Below are 22257 nucleotides of genomic sequence, written 5' to 3'. Positions count from 1 at the left end.
AAAGAAGATTCAAGAACACCTGTTTTTGGGGGCGTGTCTGTTTGATTGACAGGCCTGCGGTGCAGTCAGGTTACAGCTATCGGTGGGCGGGACGTAGTATCGTCAGGTGTCCGATCAGATCGGTCAGATCCACCGCTGGCTCCTCCCCCAGCTCGTCCAAATATGGTCACTTCCTGCTCCAAACCGCTCCGAACTAACAAGATGGTGACGGACAGAATCTGAACTGGAGGATTCATAACGTTCACAAACCAACGATGACATCACTGATGGTTGATGACATCACTGATGGTTGATGACACCACTGATGGTTGATGACATCACTGATGGTTGATGACATCACTGTTGGTTGATGACATCACTGGTTGGTACTCGGGGTGAACTCGGTTCTCCTCACAGAAGATGATCAGTTATCAGCCTGGTGTTGTGTATTTTTATCGTTTTTTGAAGCTGAATTTTCCCTCCTGCCTTGTTTCTGTTTTTTAAGTGAAGTTGGGTTTCTTGTGGTGTGTGTGTGGGGCGTCATTATCCCTGAAAAGCCGTTAATATAACCCTCCGTGTACAAAGAGGCAGCAGAGTGAATGAGCCCTCCTCCCTCCTTAGAGCAGCAGAAGAAGTGGCGCTGATGAGCTGCACCAGGCGGCGGAGGAGGCGCAGCGTCGTTTCCGGTTCGCTGCTCAGGCTTCTTTTTTAACTCGTGTATGTGTCCTCGTGTCTCTCGGATATTCTCAGACACGAGCAGTGAGCAAAGAACGGTGTGTGTGTGTGTGTGTGTGTGTGTGTGTGTGTGTGTGTGTGTGTGTGTGTGTGTGTGTGTGTGTGTGTGTGTGGAGACGCGCTGCTTTCAGCACCATTTGTGGTGACATATGCATTCCCACTGTGAATGGAGCCTCGCCTGAGTTCTGGCTGTCACTTCCCCTCCACAGTGTGCAATATGTTGTTCTACCAAACAGAACCCGTGTCCAGGCCCAGTGGTACACTTACTCAGAGCTGGGGGTCTTGTCAGGACTTGTTGGACAAGTGTGGGGACATCTGTTGACACGGAGACTCAGGAAGTGGAAGTCGGTTGTCGTAAATCAAACTGGTACGATCCACGATGAGCCAAATAATAAAGCAAGGCGTGGGAGGGTGTTTTATAACACATTAGTCACATTTATTTACATGTTGAATCTCAGGTCAACGAGGAGGAGGAGGAGGAGGAGGAGGAAACCAGCTGGCCAACAGCGACCAGGACCCGTGGAGAAATAAGTGAAACCTGGTCCACCCTGCGGTCAGGTTGTTCCCGAACACTAGCCGGTTCCTCCCTGTCATCCATGTGTCATCAAATTATTAATATCAGCTACAACAGAGAGATTTGGGGGATTTTCAGAAATAATTGACACGACCAGTTGAAAATAAATGAATACACCATAAATCCAAAGAGTTTGAGCACCAACAAATAATGAAGGCGTCAAAGAGAAAAAACATTGATCAGTAGTAATGAGATGTAGGGATTATTTTCAGATGGACCTCCAGAAAACTAAGAAGAAGGAGTGACTTTAGCTAACAACACCGAGATAACTGATGGACACATTTTATTCACTTTGGATTTGATGAGAGAAGTTGAATGGGAGTCTATGGAGCCGGAGGCTTTTTGGAGCCGACCTCTAGTGGCACTCGCTGGTATTGCAGCTGAAGACACTTCTGCGGGTGTCAGGACTTTCTAGAGACCAGACTGTGTTCTCCTCTCCTCAGTGAGCTGCTCTCTTTCATTTCTTCTGTTCACTGCTCCAATGATTCTTGTGTGTTCACCCAGCCAGCAGCCTCACCGCCACCTTGACACACTGACACAGACACCGATGTGCTGCCATCCCACCGCGAGGCCTCGGGGGCCATTTTATTTGTGCCATAACTCATTTCGGGGAACGTATGTCACGGCGGGTCGGCCCTGTGGGAGCGAGAACCACACGCATACATTAGCATGTTTATTAACTGCACAGCTGAGATGGGTGGCGGAGCCGAGTGGGACCGACACCACCGACATCATAAACGGTCTGTTAGGAACAACCTGCTGTTTTTAACACTGTAAAAATGATGTAAATGTTAAAACTCTTCAAGCCTCAGTGGGATTTCTTAAAGTGACAGACTCATGTGAGACATTACACGTCTCCTTAACCCGTGAAAACACTCTGCTCGTCAGATCCCATCGGACGCCGGTGGGTGCAGACAATTTCATTCCATTTAGCATATTTGCATAATGAATAACTCAGCTGTTCCCACACAGGATCTGGTGCTGCTTGTATAATTCATCATCCGACAGCACCTTCCACAGGACCCGTGGTGGGCCTGCACCTGACGGGCCGACATCGTGTTCAAATTAGCCTCTTTTCATGTTCCAGTAGGGACAAACAGCGGGGGATGTCCCCCCACGGATCAGACAGGAATATGAAGGAAGAGGTCCCGTCTAAATACTCTCTGTACTAAACGAAGAGGAGTGAAGGCCTCGTTCCTGTGAGGAAATGTTCAGACCGGTCCGTGTTGTCTGCTGCGTCCTCATTTCTTCATCTTTCCTTGGTTTCTGTTCTTCTATTGCTGGTAAACGTTGTTAAACGGCTTCTTTTTTGTCCATTTTGTGGTTGTTGTTGTCATTTCCTACTTTGTGCAGCCTGCTGTGTTGTAGTCGTTAAAAAACATGAATATTCCTCAATATTTCCAAAGTGTTTCATAGAGTGCTTGTTGCGGGAGGAGAGTCCTAACGGAGGGGCATGATGTGCTCTACAATCAGGAGGATGCACAAACTGTTTTATTTAGAGAATTGACCGGATTCTCTTTGTTTTTGTCTGCCTGACTTCCTGCTTCCTCATCTGCTCTATTCAGCTGGTCGCCGTCTGTCTTTACCACCAAACGTTGGGATATGAAGCATCGACTTGAATGGCGGCGATCAGACGTAACTGGTGGAAAATAACCTCAACAAGCTTCAGATTTTAACATTTAGAGATGTTGAGAAAAATAATGACATCAGAAATTGTTTAATTGAACTTTTTCTTGTTCCCACAGAGTTTTCTGACTTCTGAATAATCAATAGTTACATGTAGATATAAACTAGTCTCTGCTGCACCGAGCTGCATGCATGTTCAAATCAAACAAACTGGGTTAAATAATACAAATGCAACAATTTTCTGATTGATGCTTTTTGCAAACGGAGTGCAGACACACTCTTTCTGTCTGTTTCATCTTCCAGATTGGAGATTGTTGTCACTTCGCTGGTGCACACACAGCTGAGGGGGAGCAGATCTCCTTCTGCACAGTCCGCAATGAAAAATAGACATTCAAAACTTAAAAGGACAACGTACATTCATTAAAAACAATAATAATATTATATATTGTAACTTTAAGAGAGAAGGAACCCAGTTGTGACGCTGGTAGTTGGTTGTAACACCAGGTGGTGTCGGTGATGTGCGTGAGGTCGTAGGTCATCAGATGTCCTCATCCAGGTGATCCAGCGGGCCGATCGCTGCACCGAGGAAGACTCCTCTGGTTCAGAGCCCCCCCCCCCGCCCCTCCTCGAGGTGACTCCTCTGTTCCAGAGGGCCCCCCCTCCCCCTCATCGAGGAGCATCAGGGACATTCTTGGTGGCTCTTCTTTGCTGCAGATGTACCTGCAGCCTCTCGACCTCTTCTACATGGCTGTCTTTCTCAACCTCGAGGACATCAGTGTGTGAGTGTAACCCCCCCCCTCCTGATCTGTCTCCGTCAGGCCGGGCGGCCTCGGGGCGATGTGGAGGCTCCACAGCATACAATAACTCTAATCAGTCCAGGTCCCGAGGGAGGCCTCTTTAACCTTCAAACCCACACACTCATTAATGTGTGTGTGTTCTGTGAGTCCACAGAGACAGGGGGGGGGTAATGAGGGTCTACCTCCGCTCAGAGGAAACACTGCTCGCTGCTGTGATGGAGTTGTGAAGGCACCACAGGAAACCTTCATATTCTGCATATTCAGCTCATATTAGGATGATTGTTACGGTGGTGATGAAACGGGCCTGATGATACCTGCTGGATCCACACGCTTCTCCTTCTGAACATTATTTCCTCTGTTTAGTTCATAGAAATTACTTACAGCACAAATTAAACTCATCCGTCCTCCTTCTGTAATTACTTCCGTCCTCCTGAATTAAAAATCCCGTTATCCATCAGCACGTTTTTTGTGGTCTCACCAGTTCTTCCTGGATGTGACATAAAGGCGCAGCAACATTATGTTCAACAGTCTTCCAGTATTGATGACATCACATGTTTACCTTCATGTGTCTGAACAGAGATGATGATAACCTCCCTCCCTCTCTGTCTCCTCCAGCTGGCAGATTTATTCGTGTCCTTCGAGGAGAAGCCTCGGGGTGCAGCCTCCTTAGCTCAGGTCCACAAGGCAGTGCTGCACGATGGGAGGACGGTGGCTGTGAAGGTCCAACACCCCAAAGTTCAGAGACAGAGCTCCAAGGACATCGTGGTGATGGAGGTGAGTCCTGAAGATAGAAAGAGAACTGAAACTGACACTTCTGCATCGGACTCATTTTTCAGACCTGAACCTACGAACACTTTTATGTCTAGTTTGTGGATTTAATCTGTCCCCATTGGACAGTAATGTCCAGGCAGGTGTGTTACCTGTCGGTCTCTGTCTGCGTCCAGACCTCCAGTTTGTCACCAGGTGTCTCGGCCTTCATCATCTTTGTCTGGTGATGGTGTCGGTCTGAACCGGGCTCAGAGAATCCTGCAGACGATCACATTCGAGGAACCTGAACACAAGACGTTCTACGACTGATCAGAAAAGCCGAGCAGCTTTAACTTTGGTGTTCTTTCATCCACTGACAGGATATCATGTCCATGAGTGTGTTGTGAGTCTCATCCTGTGTCCCGGTGTCCAGGTTCTGCTGACGGCTGTCCACTGGCTCTTCCCGGACTTCACCTTCATGTGGTTGGTGGAGGAGGCCAAGAAGAACATGCCGCTGGAGCTGGACTTCCTCAACGAGGGACGCAACGCAGAGAAGGTGGCCGACATGCTGGGACACTTCCCCTTTCTCAAGGTACACACACCAGTACACACGCACGCACGCACGCACACACACACACACACACACACACACACACACACACACACACACACACACACACACACACACACACACACACACACACACACACACACACACACACACCAGTCCCAGATGTCTTCGGTAACGTGAGTTCTCTGAGTTTCGGAGGTCCAGTCTGAGATGTTCCGGTACCGTTAATAGAGGTCAGACCTGGTATGAAGCTCCTTTGTGCTGCTGTCAGCTTCCCAAACTGGAACAGATGAGGCCGAGCACAATCCCACAAATCATCTCTCCTGCAGCAGAGCGAGTTGGACTTGGTGTCCATTATCATTTAATTTCCTGCTGTCCCTTTTCTTAATGTGCTCTGCTGGATGTGAATTAGACTTCTTTTTCCAGCTGTCTCTCTTTGTTCAGGTTTTAAACCCCGCGAGCCAAAACCTCTTTTGTTTTGTCTTTTTCTCTCTCTCGCTGGCTTCTTCTTATTCTGCGTGTTTTAATTGTATAAGTTGGTGTTTGACAGACAAAGGACTCGGCAGAGTGACAGATGGTTTAGTGTGAATGCCTTCAGTGGAGTCAGTAAAACTCTGGAGGTCCCAGGTGGAGTTTAAAACTCTAAAAATGAAGTTTGTAAAGTTTAAAGGGACGATAACTCCTGTTCTGTGGACAAACAGGTATTTTTATATTCATATACATCATTACGTTAAGATGGTTGAAGGTTGGGCTTCAGTAGCATTTAATCAAATCTACAAAATATTCAGTTGATCCAATTAAAATCCTCTGGAACCCTTTTTTTAAAAACAATAAACTAATGGGAAGAGTTTTCCAAATATGTTTGCTATTCATTTACTTGGATGTTTTATGTTTCACTCTTTGCTTTTCAAAAGAAGAAGATAGACGGTGAGCTGGATCAGAAACAGAACCAGAACCTGTAATCTAATGCACATCTGTAAGACATCTGCACAGCAGGATCATCTCCAGTCAAAGTGGTGCAAATCAACACCATCATTTAAATAATATCATAAAATTGAAGAGGAAACACATCATCATCCAGTGTCTTCGCTGCAGGTTCCCATGATCCACTGGGATCTGTCCACCAGGAGGATCCTCACCATGGAGTTCGCTGAGGGGGGGCAAGTCAACGACCGCGACTACATGAAGGAACACGGCATCAACGTCAACGAGGTACAAGACATCATCGCTGATCGTCTACAAAATCATCTTCTGCTCTTATTTACTGGATTGATTCAAACAGGAGTGTGTGTGTGTGTGTGTGTGTGTGTGTGTGTGTGTGTGTGTGTGTGTGTGTGTGTGTGTGTGTGTGTGTGTGTGTGTGTGTGTGAGGGACAAAAAATACTTTTATTAAAACAGCAGAAGTTTTTACCTTCTTGAATTAGTAATGATTCAATCAAATCACATAACAGGAAGAGATTACAGTGTAATGTTGCATTTACTAGAAAACAGTATAATAGTAATTCTAATAATAATGATAAACTTTATTTATACAGCACTTTTCAAGACAGTGTTACAAAGCTTAAAACTATAATTTTACAGTTTTAAGCTTTGTAACACTGTAAAACCAAGGCAGAAATAATAGAGAAAATCTCCAATAAAATATAATACAACAGTAAAAATACACAATAAAGCAGTAAAAAATGTCAGAGGCAAGAAGGTTACTGGGAATTTAAAAAACTAATTTTATATCAAACATTTGAAGCTATATTGAATTACCAGTCAGACCTGAACAACTCTGAGAGCAGCTTCACAACATCTACTCCCTCAACGTCCTGCAGACAAACATCCTCCTAAAAACTCTTCATGACTTTATGTCACGTATGAGCTTCTTCATTCTGTTGTTTTCTGATTCACTTTTTTATTCACTTTAAATGTTCCCCATCATAATTTGCAGGAGATGAGGGGACATCTTCAAACAGTTTTATCTGAATCAACCACTATTATTTATACCGTATATGATGCTGTCATTGATTAACAGAGGAATCACTCTGCTTCTAATCTCCTGCATTAAATATCAAATTTAAAACAGCATTAAAACTAATAGATTTCCTGTTGGTCTCCCCAACGTGAACACATGAAGGGACAGTGATGATGAGGACATAATAAACACACACACACACACACACACACACACACACACACACACACACACACACACACACACACACACACACACACACACACACACACACACACACACACACACACACACACACACACACACACACACACACACACACACACACACACACACACACACACAGGATGGATAGAATTATTAGGTGGCAGTGGTGCATGCTGGGCCGTGTGTCTGTGTGTGTCATCAGAAGATGGATGAGGACCCGAACAGACTTCCTCTGAACTCTTTATGTGACCAGAATGGAGCAGCGCTGCGCTCTGATTGGTTCACTTTCTTCACACATATTGTTCAGATTTGAGATAAAACAGCCTGAACTGAATGTTTCAAGAAGTCGGCTGCAGCAGAGTTTCACACACAGTATCTGAAGCTCATTCTAATATAAGAAAATATAAAATATTAATATCTGAGGTTTGAATCATCATTACTGAAAAAAATTATAATAAAAATGGATCCTATAAAATGACCCCTATCAGTGGTTTGATGAAATATGATCCAGGACGGCCGATATAAATCAAACTACCACAATAAGTTAGAAAGTAAACAATAAAGGAGTGAAGCTGAAATGAGACGGGTCTCATGTGCAGAGGACAAAATGAATCAGCTGGAGTCATGAGATGATCTCTTCTACATCCAAATATCAGAAATAACCTGAGACTGGAGGAAGAGGAGGGAAGACATGTGATGGATGTTTGGATTCATATCCATCATGTAAAACCATCAATCCATCACATGAAGAGATAGAAGACACTGAGGGTCTGATTTATTAAGATCTCAAATAACGGTACTAAATTGCGTGTTCCTTCCAAAAGTTTGCAAATTGTTCTCGAACCTGTTTTGCGGGTGATTTACTGAGTAATTGCGTCACTGATATCAGGTGCAAATCGCTGCATTTGAATGAGGGTTTGTGTGTTAAAGTGATTCCAGCAATGGAAAACAGAGCGACCGCAAAAGGAAAAAGGAAATCTGATCCCATTGAAATTAAGAAATATAAATATAACAAGAACAAAATGCTTTACAGGAGATCATCAGCAAGAAAGTCAATGTGGGAAAAACAAAAAGGAGAAAAAAAGTCTTCAAAATAAAATGTGGGTAAATAAAAGAGGATGTGGATGAGATCCTCTAACAGACACCGATCAGCAGGTCCAGATCTTTCTGTGATGAGCAGCTGATGTTTCATGGAGTTCCTGGAGGTCTCGTGAACCTGATGAAGCTACCTGTGAATTCTGCAGGACTCATTCAGGATGTGACAGCTCACCTGAATAACAGGACTGGAGGGAGATCCAAGCAGAGATATGCTGGAACCACCCAGAGGCAGCAAAATGCTGAGTCGGAAGAAGTTCTGACTTTGCTGGTATCTCGTGGCTCCTCCTTGTTGTTGGCTGTCAATCATCTTTCTGTTCATTCAATAACTCAGAAATATCATCGCTGGACAAACGAACTGTCTGAATAATGTTTCCCTCCATCATTTCATAAATGTTTAACAGGTGTGAAACCTTGTTCTCTACGTATTCTCTGGTTTCCTGCGTCTCCTTCACAATAAGAGCAGCCGTGTCTCCTTCACAATAAGAGCAGCCGTCTCTTCTGATGTTAAAACCTTCAGTCGTACTAAAATACACAATAATCACTTCTCCAGTTTCTACTTCCAGGTTCAGTAAATATCGTTGCGGGTGATAAATTTTTCTATTTGCATGTTTCCTCTCAGTATTTTACACCTTCAGGGAGAAACGTCCAATATTACATAAGATGGAGGAAAACATGCAGAATGGACAACGTGTGTTAAATTGTACATTTGAAAGATGCAATCATCGCTGCACGTCGTTGGTAAATCTGATGGATATTTTTTGGGGGTGGTATTGAGTTTACACACACAGACCTTCAGTAAATCAGACCCTGAGAGTGATGACCAAAAAGCTGCTGCTGCTTTAAAGAGACCAAACATGGATTCATTGCTTTGTGTGGAAATACACTGCAGAGTCAACTCACTCACTTTAAAACATCGGCAGTCGCTGCAGGAGCTTTTTGTGATAGTTTTGATCCATTTTTTTTTTTTATTTTGTTGCAGTTATTCTAAAAAAATTGCACAAATTTGTGGAGTTTTCAGTGATTTTTTTTTTTGGCGGTGAGAATGCAGGAATTAGAAAAAAGTAAAGGAAAACAAATTGTGACTTTTTTTCTTTTTTATAAAAGTTAATCAGTCATTTTGTTCCCAGCAGTTATTTATCCATGTAAAGTTAAACCTCTATTTTATATACACTCCAAAAATATAAATTCAAAGCTTTTGTTTATCTTTTTTTTCTAATTTGTTGGAATCAGTGTTTGTGAGTTCCTCACCTTCATGACGTCCATCCACCTGACAGGTGCAGCTCATCCAGATGCTCATTAAACAGCAGCAACTCTGAAATGTGCAGAATTTTAACAAATTCATCAACAAAATTTCCCTTTCTTTTTGTATTTTGATCCAGCAAAATACAGCATGCCACAGGTGCACCAGGTGAGTCGGGTCAGGATGTTATCTGGAGGACCGAGCTGTGAACTGTGTTTATGAAAATATGAAAACTTTTTTTTTTTTTTTCACTTTATTAATCCCCGAGGGGAAACTTCTTCTTCGCTACAGCAGGGGGGCTCTCTTTAAAGGTCAGAATTAGGTTGAGACATTTAATAATGAGGGTTAAGATTAGAATTACTGCACGTCGTCTGTGGAGGTCTAAACAAATACACAAAGACAGCGTGTGTGTGTGTGTGTGTGTGTGTGTGTGTGTGTGTGTGTGTGTGTGTGTGTGTGTGTGTGTGTGTGTGTGTGTGTGTGTGTGTGTGTGTGTGTGTGTGTGTGTTTTTCCCTGTCGGGTGGTGTCCACCAGCGCCAACGCTCTGATTAACCGTGAATCACGTCTGCAGTTTAAATCCAGAAAATAAAATTAGCATGTACACAAGAGGAAAATACGGAGCTCAGAGGAAGTTTAATTAGACGGACCACAGTCCTCCTCTCCATCACTGACTCCCTCCGCTGCTGCAGGATGAAGGAACTAGTGAAGCAGCAGGTGAACACAGGTTACCACTTTAAACAAACACATTCATCACCATTTATTCACATTTACTGATGCACACAGTGTATGTTGGTCATTTGTTCTGAGTATAAACATTTGATGATCGTAAAGTTCATAGTGTGTTTAGTATGAAGAGGGAACAAGAAACAGAGATTTAAAAGAGTGATTGATTGAGAATAAGGTGTCAAATCATCATCAGATGGAGTTGAAAAATACAAAAAATGGTTCTGATCCAGAAGTGTCTCCAGCTGCAATACCAGCGAGTGCCACTAGAGGTCGGCTCCAAAAAGCCTCCGGCTCCATAGACTCCCATTCAACTTCTCTCATCAAATCCAAAGTGAATAAAATGTGTCCATCAGTTATCTCGGTGTTGTTAGCTAAAGTCACTCCTTCTTCTTAGTTTTCTGGAGGTCCATCTGAAAATAATCCCTCATTCATTAGAGAAGAAGATTCAAGAAGACCTGTTTTTGGGGGCGTGTCTGTTTGATTGACAGGCCTGTGGTGCAGTCAGGTTACAGCTATCGGTGGGCGGGACGTAGTATCGTCAGGTTTCCAATCAGATCATTCAGATCCACCGCTGGCTCCTCCCCCAGCTCGTCCAAATATGGTCACTTCCTGATCCAAACCGCTCCGAACTAGCAAAGATGGTGACGGACAGAATCTGAACTGGAGGATTCATAACGTTCACAAACCAACGATGACATCACTGATGGTTGATGACATCACTGATGGTTGATGACACGACTGCTGGATGAAGATTAATATTCACGATGTGTACAACCAATTCTTTATGAAAAAGATAACAAACCTTTTAGTTCTATAACACTGATGGGAGATTGATGACTGTTTCCTGGTTCGTGGTCATGACATCTGGATTTAATTCCTCCATTGTGTCTCCAACAGATCTCTGAGAACCTGGGGAAGATGTACAGTGAAATGATCTTCGTCCACGGCTTCGTCCACTGCGACCCTCACCCCGGCAACGTGCTGGTCCGAAAGAGTCCTCGCACCCAGAAGACGGAGATCGTCCTGCTGGACCACGGCCTGTATCAGGTGGGACGACTCCAGAAACTCCTCCTCATATTGAGCTCCATTTTTCATGCTGCTGGTTGAGACCTTGAGTAAACAGGAACAACACGGACATCACACACACACACACACACACACACACACACACACACACACACACACACACACACACACACACACACACACACACACACACACACACACACACACACACACACACACACACACACACACACACACACACACACACACACACACACACACACACACAGACACACACACACACACACACACACACACACACACACACACACACACACACACACACACACACACACACACACACACACACACACACACACACACACACACACACACACACACACACACACACACACACACACACACACACACACACACACACACACACACACACACACACACACACACACACTTCTTATTAGAGCTGCAGCCCGATAAAAGCTTTTTGATAAACAACTCATTTGATGTTGTTCTTCGCAGAGTGCAGCGTCCTGCGTCTGAATGCAGCGCGGCCTTAATCACACAGGCGCACGTGTACACTCTCATGTTCCACACACACACACACACACACACACACACACACACACACACACACACACACACACACACACACACACACACACACACACACACACACACACACACAAACGGTTCCCTTGGACTTCCATAATGGTACCAATTTATTCCTAATGACTTCTGATTTCAGCTGCCATTTTGGACTAGAATATTAATCCAGTTGTTATACACACACACACACACACACACACACACACACACACACACACACACACACACACACACACACACACACACACACACACACACACACACACACATTTGTCTCCAGGGCGATTACCAGGAGGGAGCTACACGCTGTGCATGTGTGTAGCGTGTTGTAGTCTGGAGATGACAGACGGCTCTGAGCTGTTTCTTAAAGAATAAATGTGAAGATTTGGTTTTTGTTTTCATGTAAAAGAGTTCAATGTTTGCAGAGGAAATGTTTACATCTGATTATTATTTTAACACATTTTATTAAGGTTGATTAAATAATGATAGCAGATAGTTGATGACAAAGAACGAACGAAAATGCAGAATTTAAATAGCTCAATAAATATCTCCTCAGAAAGAAGACGTAGACTAAAAGACTTAAAGCCGTTAAATTCTTGGTAATATTGTGAGCGCGTCACCTGATGAGGACAGAAAAAGAAACTTCATAAATGTTCAGTTTTCCCACTTGTTGTTAAAATGAGAACATTGACGGCTGTGAAAACACTTCTTTTCTGCATTTATTTTGAATTTATTAAGAACAAAATTACAAATAATATCTGGTCCAGCTAGCCTCCTCTAGGACTGTAAGTGCGTGACTATCCGTGGTGTTACGGTACGGGTGCTCAGAGCGACCAAAAAGGACCAAAAGAGACCCGACTTCACCAAATGGGTCATTTAATAGAACTAGAACAAGTAGAAACTACATTATATTACATATTATATGAAACTCAGTTCTAATTCTATTTTCCCATTGAGGAGGTGGAGTGATGTTTGTAGTGATGAGCAGGATGTGATGTTTTCCTCCTTTTTGCCTTATTGTGAGCAGCATCGAGCTGCAGCGTGTTCAGACACGATGACATACGTGATCCCGGCGTGACGTCATGTCAGGAATGTTAGTCTTCCTCAGTCTTCATCACAAGTTTGGTGGGGTGGAGGTCAGGTGACTGCTCCACTGGGCAGGAGTCCTGTCTTTAAAACACATGAAAATAAAAGGCAAACCATAGACACATAAACAACCCGTCCTCTGCTCCCTGCAGGTCCTGCAGCCGGACTTCCGGTTGGACTACTGCCGTCTGTGGCAGGCTCTGATCCGAGGACACATGGCCGGCGTGGAGCGCTACAGCCGCAGGCTGGGAGCCGGAGACCTCTTCCCTCTGTTCACCTGCATGCTGACCGCCCGGTCCTGGACCGCCGTGAACGCAGGGATCAGCTCGGTACCGGTCACCAACTCTGAGGTAGGATCACCTCTCTCACACACACACACACACACACACACACACACACACACACACACACACACACACACACACACACACACACACACACACACACACACACACACACACACACACACACACTCACACACACTCACACACACACACACACACACACACACACTCACACACACACACACACACACACACACACACACACACACACACACACACACACACACACACACACACACACACACACACACACACACACACACACACACACACACACACACACACACACACACACACACACACACACACACACACACACACACACACACACACACACACACACACACACACACACACACACACACACACACACACACACACACACACACACACACACACACACACACACACACACACACACACACACACACACACACACACACACACACACACACTCACACACACACACACACACACACACACACACACACACACACACACACACACACACACACACACACACACACACACACACACACACACTCTCTCTCACACACACTCACACACACACACACACACACACACACACACACACACACACACACACTCTCACACACACTCACACACACACACACACACACACTCTCTCTCTCTCACACACACTCACACACTCACACACACACACTCTCTCTCTCTCTCACACACACTCACACTCTCACACACACATACAGCTCTGACACATTGTTATTGTCCTGAACTCTAAACCGTGTGTCTCCAAACGTGAAAACGAGGTGACGCCATCCTGCACAGCTCCTCAGTCAGAGTTTCCAGCTCCTGCTGTGGAAGGAAATGAATAAAACGACTCTTTATGATCAGAGTTTGAAGCCTTCGGTGCAGGAAATGTGTGCAGGGACCAACAGGAAGTGGGCGTGGCTGGTCGGTGGAGATCTTGGCACCGGAGGGACTTCAGTGGACTCCATCTTTGAGTCCAAAAACACAGAAGCGTGAGGAACCCCACAGAGTCTGTTTGAGAGGGAGGACGGAGGGAGAACGGGTGGAGGACGGAGGGAGAACGGGTGGAGGACGGAGGGAGGACGGAGAGAGGACGGGTGGAGGACGGAGGGAGAACGGGTGGAGGACGCAGCAGCTTAACATCATCTCATCAAGACTTCTGAATCCTGTTGGGCGTGTCGTGAGACGAGTTTATGTTCTATTACATCAGATGTTAACAGAAAGGTTGATATTTTCCTGATCATTGATTTCCAGAGTCCTCCAGTTGAAAGCTGGTCGTCTCTTCAGGTGTCCTACGAGTCCATCTGCTCTCCACACATTTATTTATAATTCTCTTACGCAACATTTGGAAGCAGAAGTCCGAGCCAACGGTCTGCTGCAGCGAGACGCCTCCTCACGAGACCGACGCTCCGAATAAACGAATAAACAGTTCACAGAAATAACAATAAAAACAAGTTCATGATATTTTTGTGTCTGAGGGAGACCGGCAGTGTTACTGACCTGTTAGATATCTGCGTAATGTTTTAATATTACACATTAAAATGAGGAAACAACATTTAAACTGCATACAGGACGTTCAATCAGCTGACTGTAGGAAGACTAATAACTTCATTCATCTTTTAATTCTTTATGACAAGTTTCATTTTCAAATACTTTTATATTTCATGTGTTAAACTTTATAATCACCAAGGAAGTATGAATTTAATAGAAAAGAACACTCATGTTGGAGAAACAATATCATTTCGCCAAAATCATATTATCAGTGTGGAGCCTGAACTTCAATTTGACATTTAAAAACTTACCAGAAGTATAAAAACTGTTCAGTTCACGGAGATATTTTATTTTTGTCCCTCTTTCCAAACTATATTTTGGCCATACATTGATTTCATGCTCTGCGTTGCTTCTCCTGATATCCTGCCTGTGAGGCGTTCAGGTAACATGGTAAACTGTAGCGTCTACTGATGATCTGCGTGTGATGCGTTTAGGGGACATCTGTAAATTATAAGTGCAGAAAACAAGCTAGTTTTTCTCTCCGCATGCAGTTCGATCACACACAACTGAATTATCAACCTCATGGAGACTGTTGTAAATTAAAATATTGCTGTTGGAGGATTGAATTATTTACTTTTTATTATTTGCAGCTACATGTTGATAAATGATGTTCCTCAGCTGATAAAGGCTTTAAATTACAGAACAAACAGCACATTTGGTCGTTTGACGCGGAGGACTGACTGGTGTAAAGTTTCTGTTGATGGATGTGACTCCCTGCTGAGTTTTCCTGGAACAGCTGCTGGTCTGTGAACGCAGCAGTTTTGGAGGTTTGACTGAAGCTTCAGCAGCGATGCAGCGGTTGTTCCTGACTGTCATGGTGACTTGTTTCAGAAGCACTGAGTGGAGAGAGATGTTGGGAACCAGAAGGGTGAAGTTAGTGGAGTCGGGAGGATTTTATATCTCATCTCTGAGATCCTTCAGGAAGAGTTTGCTTTGCTTTGAGCAGCAGGCGGTGACTTCTTGCAGCCACGAGGTCAGAGATGCTATCAGGTTGGAAATGAATTATTCAGATGTGCAGAAGTTGAGTTTTCTGACAGCAGAGGAAACTCAGCGAGCCTGAGGCTGCACGCTGCAGCGGTGAGGAGCTACAAGGATTCACCTGGATGATGTGTTCAAGGTCTGCTGGCTTCACAGACACCGGAACACGCAGCTTCGGCTCGACGCCGCACAGCATCATAAAAACAGGATGTAGAAGGACCTGATCGGACTTCAGCTTATTGATTTATTATTGTTTGTTTTCATGCATTCCTCAACACAAACCTTCCAGTGTGAATGTGTTGAAGGTTATTCTTCCCTCTTCAACCCACCTGTTGATGCTGGAACATCAACCGCCTGCTCCTCCTCGTCTTCTCCTTCCCGCTCATGTCTCCTCTGTACTCTTTTTTTTTTGTCTCCAGTCTTATTCATGTCTGGTTTTAAAGTCCTGCTCCTAACAAACCACGGTGCATTCCATTAGTGTTAATGCAATCACACGCATGCAGCGAATGTTGAGTGCTTTTAGAGCGCAGCTTCCTTTCACATGCAGGAATATTTTATCTTTTTAATGAAGCCTTCTCTCCCAAACACTGAAAAGAAAGTAATTAGTCCAAAATATAAGCAGCTGCTGGAACGACAGGTTCACTATATTTTGTTATATTCTTCTGTTTAAATTCAAACTGAACTCTTCCTCATGTTTATTTGCTGTCTTGATAAATTCAATTGAATGTATATTTCCATCAGGACAGCATTAAGTCCTCTTCACCGCTCTGCTGCTCTCTTTGGAAAAGAATCATTCTCCTTCTAATTGTTTTTATTTATTTATGTTAAACTACATTTAATAATTCTCCAGTTTTCTCTCTTTCCCAGTGCATGCTGGGAAGTCTGCGAATATGCTCGTGCTTTTTGTTTAGAAACTCAATTCAACTCATTTCATGTTAAAATCTTTAGATCAGTTGAACACGTGTTTAAAAGTCATAAAAATAATTTTACACAATTAGTATAAAGACTGCAGACTGTTTTTTGACCCTCACGTGACCAGCTGCTGATTTTCGGGCAGATTTCACTACCTTCACTTTTAAGCTCATATCTTGGTCATTATAGTTTCTATCGATTCACGCTGTGTCTTGTTTTTGTCAGAACAGTCTCAGCTATCTAAATCTTCCATCATTTTATTTGATAATACTTTCAGATTTTACATATTAGTGTTTATATAAAAGAAAAATGTTTGTCCGATACAATTGTGATGTTTTTACATGTATGTCACCAGATGATGCTGTCAGTAGAGATGTGTTTTCATAGTTGTGTCGAGGAGATTGTCTAGAATCTGGAAATATCTGAACCATGTTTGTAGGACACTGTATGACTCAGCAGTTTGAGAAACTAGTGCTGAGTGCCTGAAGGAGACAAGTGTCATAGTTTATCATTCAGTTACATCTGGAACATATTTTGACCACAACTTTTGTGAGATTGTTATGGTGGATTCTTTCTGCATCGCTTCGTAACACAGACGAGACTCTGACACTGTTGGAGAGCTCAAGTCGTTGAGTTTCATCGGATTCGTGCTGCATCCCTCGGTGGTGAAAACTATCTGAGCTGTTTAACCCAGAAGAAGAGGTGAACATTTGGCTTCTGAAGGTGATTCAGAGCAATTAGAGCGATTACATACAAAGTCGATGCAAAGACATCCCGTTTCTGAGTGAAGCAAAACCTCCAAACTGACGAGTCGGCGTGTTTGTTGTGTACAGTTCATGCTGCCTGCATCCAGCTGCTCTTCTCTGCTGAGGACAGACAGCATTGATAAGAGCTCATCATGCAGTCGCTGCTGGCATCCTTCCTCTCTGTCTCTCCCTGTTTTCTGTCTGCGGTATGAAATCAGCTGTGCGACTCTCCAACCCGCCGCCGAGAGAAAGAGAAATCACCAGCGCAGATTCCGCCTCCCCCAAATGAATTCTCTTTGCCTTTTGCACGGCTTATTATCGCGCCACTCGCAATACAATATGTCCTTATTGAAGCTTTCAGATGCAAATGAGAGCTCTGTCACCTTCTCTGTGTCCTGCTGACAGCTGTGAGGCCGGCTACCCAACCTCCTATAATTACTACTAATTGTTATTCCCCAAGCAGGACTGAGCCGAGCCCTGCAGAACACCCAGCGCTCCCTCGTTTGGACCGGAGAGGTGGGTGGGGGGGGGGGGGGGAGGGTTATGTCTTTAAGCCTGGTAACTGTTGGTTTGGATTTTTTACGTAAATAAAGAGGAAATAGAGACGTGTGAAGTACCTCATTACGTTTGAAGAGAAATGCTAACTGCTAACGGAGGAAGTGGTGTCACAGTGAAGTAGTCAGCAGTCAGAGCTAATTCAGAAGTACCACAATAGATAGTAGCTTATTGACTCCATTCGAAAAGCATTAACTTCTTTCTAGAAATGCTAAGTCCGTTTTTGGGCCTTCTGGACATTATTGCCTAATTATTAATAATAATAAACCTCTCTGGTGTCAGGACGTCTTCTGCGGTTTCCACAATTTATTAAACAACGTCTGTTAATCAGACGACATCTGGTCACGATTTTTCTATTTTTGTAGAGAAATGACATGTTTGTGGCTTTTATCCGATCTACTAGAGGATACCGTGTCGGTGGTGTGCTTTCCCTCAACTCTGCATGAAAAGTGCACACGTGTGAAAGTGACGTAGATTTTAGTCAGGAGATCTTTTCATGGCCAAGTAGTTCCTCATACCATCACAGATGCTGGCTTTAGAACTGAGCTGATAACAAGCTGGATGGTCCCTCTCCTTTTAACCTGGAGGATGCAGCGTCCATGATTTCCAAACAGAATCTCAGATTGTGATCCATCAGACCTCAGGACAGTTGTCCACTTCACCTCAGTCCATCTTCAATGATCTCGGTCCAGAGAAGGCGGCGGTGTTTCTGGATCATGTTTCTATCTGGTTTCTTCTTTGGAGAGTTTTAACAGCATTTGTGGACGCAGCGATGAACTGTGTTCACAGACGATGGTTTTCACAAGTGTTCCTGAGCCCATGCAGTGATTTCCACTCCAGAATAGTGTCTGTGGTTCATTTTTAATTAAATATGGGTCTACATGGCTGGCAAATCATCATATTCTGTTTTTATTGACATTTTTCACGACATTTATCCCAACTTTGTCTGAAACATTGTTGTTCTGCAGATCTTTTTTTTGTTTGGCTTTCTGTGAATATTGTCTCAGTTAGTTCGTCACACTTTGACCAGAAGGGAGCTTTTAATGCGCATTTTAATGAAATCCAATTAGAATATGGCCTCTACAAAGTCAGAATAACAGCTCATCTGTTCTCTGTGCGAATAGGTGATGTTATAAGTGTGTAGATATCATTTCTCTGTTCATCATCCAGTCCAGCCCCGGTGGGACTTGGTAGTGTGTGTGTGTGTGTGTGTGTGTGTGTGTGTGTGTGTGTGTGTGTGTGTGTGTGTGTGTGTGTGTGTGTGTGTGTGTGTGTGTGTGTGTGTGTGTGTGTGTGGGTAATGTAGTTGAGTCAGATGTTTGTTTGTTTGCTCGCATCACTTCCTGTTGGCTGCAGACGGAGACGGACGGACAGACAGAGTTTATCTGTGTCACAGTGTTGACTCGTTGTCTGTCCCTCACTCTGCCCGTCAAATCTCTGTTGATGTGGACTGACATCTCTGACACTACTGCTGTCACACACACACACACACACACACACACACACACACACACACACACACACACACACACACACACACACACACACACACACACACACACACACACACACACACACACACACAAACAGGCCACAGAGATACACACACAGGAGTTTAGGATTATTGAATTATTGAATATTTATTCATATAAACACCTGAGAATAAAATATGTGCAGCCACGTGTGAAGAAAAAGTTTTTAGAAATATTAGACCTCCTCTGTCTCCGTTCAGTGAAGGTCTTTGGTCTCAATGTGAACGTCCTCCTTGATCTCTGTCTGTCTGTCCACTTACACCTGTTTGACACATACTGTATCTGCAGCTTTGATTATTTTACCCAGAAATCAAAGTTTTTTTGGTGTCCAGTGTTTGACACATGATAAACACACGGGTTCTTCTCCCAGCAGCAGCATGGTGCTACTTAGTGAACCGTAAAAACAAAATGCAGCCATGTTCATTTCCTTTACTTTGACCAAAAACACTTCGGTCGTTTCTGCTCCTCTAACTTTCACCTCGTGGTTTTCTTTCCGAGAAAGACTTTTTGAAGCTCTGTTATCTTCTAGTTGAGCTGGAAATCGATTCTTGGGGACGTCATATTTGTTGTGGAAATGCAACAATTTCCTTTAAATCTTGTGCTTATTAATTTGATACTTTCTATCGTTTCATGCTGAATCTTTTTCTTTTAAGACACAGTGATGACAGATTATTCTGACAGTGTCCAGCTGTAGAAATGTTTATTTTTATTCAGTTTTAATGTGAGCTGTGGATGAAATATATCCAACACGTCTGATCTTTATCAGCTGTTTGTTTCTTGAAGGAGTTTTAGATGATATAGACGGTGTTTGTGTGTCCTGGTTGTTCAGTTCTCTCCTGACGCTGCTGTCTGTCTGCAGCCTGCTGACTGACGGAGGGTTTGTAATCCTGCCGTCCACTTTGTTCCATGACTAACTCTGTAATTTAGGCCCGTTGATGTGCAGCAGGGAAACGGCCTTTGAAGTGGAGCAGAGAAAGACACTGAAGCTCGCATGGCGACTCGAGCCGCCGTCTCCGACATCAAAGAGAACAAATAGAGTTCATCGTCTCTGTCTCCCTTCATCACTTCTGTTTTTTTACACTCTGTCCTTTACGTCTTTATATGTGTTGAAAACTCATTTTCCGACTCCCGTCCTTCCCCAGATATTGTTGTTTACTTCTTCTCCTGTTTTCCTTCCTTGTCCTGTGAAGACGTAGAACCGCCGAGGTCTGTGCCTCCAGGATGTCTCACATGTCCATAATCAGAGACAGCATGTCTTCTTGTCTGTCCCCCTGCAGGACGTAGAGATCCGGACCAACGCCGGTCTGTACCTGCCTCAGATCAGCGAGCTGCTGAACCGAGTTCCCCGACAGATGCTGCTGCTGCTGAAGACCAACGACCTGCTGAGGGGCATCGAGACCACCTTACAGACCCGAGCCGCGTCCTCGTCCTTCATCAACATGTCCCGCTGCTGCATCCGGGCCTTGGCCAGGTCAGAACCACTCCTCGCTCTTTCTACTTCAGTTTAAACCTAGTGAGATGTTTTATTTTATTCTAAAGGGAATATTCAGTGTAAGAACAGTTCTCCAGTGTGAGGAAGTATTTTCTCCACTAGTTGACTCTGAAACAGAAGTGAAGTCACCTGTATGTCTCTCTGAATTCACACCACAGCGACAGTTATGTTAGATATGTTGTATCTTCACACGGCTGCTCCTCTTCCAGCTGACATGGACCGTTCACACAGTAAATAAGAGGTCCGTCGGTATCTAACCTCGGTTCCGGTTCAGTCGGAGAGGCTGACAGACAAGCAGCTCATCTTCAGACAGAGAAAACAAAAAGTCTCTCAGAACCACTGAACAGGAAATTGATCCATCGAGTAGAAGGGTGTGGAAAAGTTACGAAGAAAGAAAGAAACCACGGAGGGACTTTAAATGAGCCAGAGGGGGAGTCGACCACACAAACAAGGATCGGTGACGTCGGCGCCGGTGTCAACAGATCAGAACCAACAGCTTCGAAAAGGACTTTAACAGGACAAAAATATAGAGACATATAGTGTGAAATAAAAGCTACCAGCAGTTTAAACTGTAAAGTAGTAAAATCCTCTCGAGTTCGTCTGCTGGTAACAAACTTCTGTTATTATTGTAGAAATAGTGTCAATGTAGATGTTTCTAAAAGTGGAAGCAGAGCTGAATGACGTGTTCAGAGGTTAAAGAGTCTCAAACACACCGCGAGTCTCCAGCAGCGAACAGGAAGCTGTCACGACCTCCTCGGTTTGAACCGTCAGCACAATCTCTGGCCCATTGTCATGTTGTCATTCTGCTGCAGACGCTCCATGAAATCATCGCAAAACATCATCGTTTAGTCACACACACACACACACACACACACACACACACACACACACACACACACACACACACACACACACACACACACACACACACACACACACACACACACACACACACACACACACACACACACACACACTCGCACACACTTGTACACATATTAACAGCACCAGTGTTCAGTATTAATTAGGAGGATCCTGCTGTTCCTTGACTCCACCGTCCTGTTCCTGTAGGAGAACCTTTACCTGTCTCAGGTGTTCCTGTAGGAGAACCTTTACCTGTCTCGGGTGTTCCTGTAGGAGAACCTTTACCCGTCTC

The 22257-nt window shown here is 44.1% G+C and overlaps 1 protein-coding gene across 2 annotated transcripts in view; it reads left to right on the top strand.

The window, feature by feature from the left end:
* adck1 (aarF domain containing kinase 1) overlaps positions 1 to 22257 on the top strand; it is a 46718-nt gene that overhangs the window by 22571 nt on the left and 1890 nt on the right. For both annotated transcript variants that reach the window (XM_069720777.1, XM_069720776.1), the window contains 6 exons: positions 4327 to 4485; positions 4892 to 5050; positions 6125 to 6241; positions 11159 to 11308; positions 13132 to 13329; positions 20887 to 21080. In XM_069720777.1, coding sequence (XP_069576878.1) covers positions 4327 to 4485; positions 4892 to 5050; positions 6125 to 6241; positions 11159 to 11308; positions 13132 to 13329; positions 20887 to 21080 — 977 coding nt within the window. The remainder of the gene's footprint in view (positions 1 to 4326; positions 4486 to 4891; positions 5051 to 6124; positions 6242 to 11158; positions 11309 to 13131; positions 13330 to 20886; positions 21081 to 22257) is intronic.

This window comes from Brachyistius frenatus, unplaced genomic scaffold (assembly GCF_029030835.1).
Source record: "Brachyistius frenatus isolate BFR_SWC_R1_liver_20210118 unplaced genomic scaffold, ASM2903083v1 Contig_250, whole genome shotgun sequence".
Classification (NCBI taxonomy): domain Eukaryota; kingdom Metazoa; phylum Chordata; class Actinopteri; family Embiotocidae; genus Brachyistius; species Brachyistius frenatus.
Note: the sequence above shows the minus strand (reverse complement) of the source record. Positions and strands in the feature narration are given on the sequence as shown.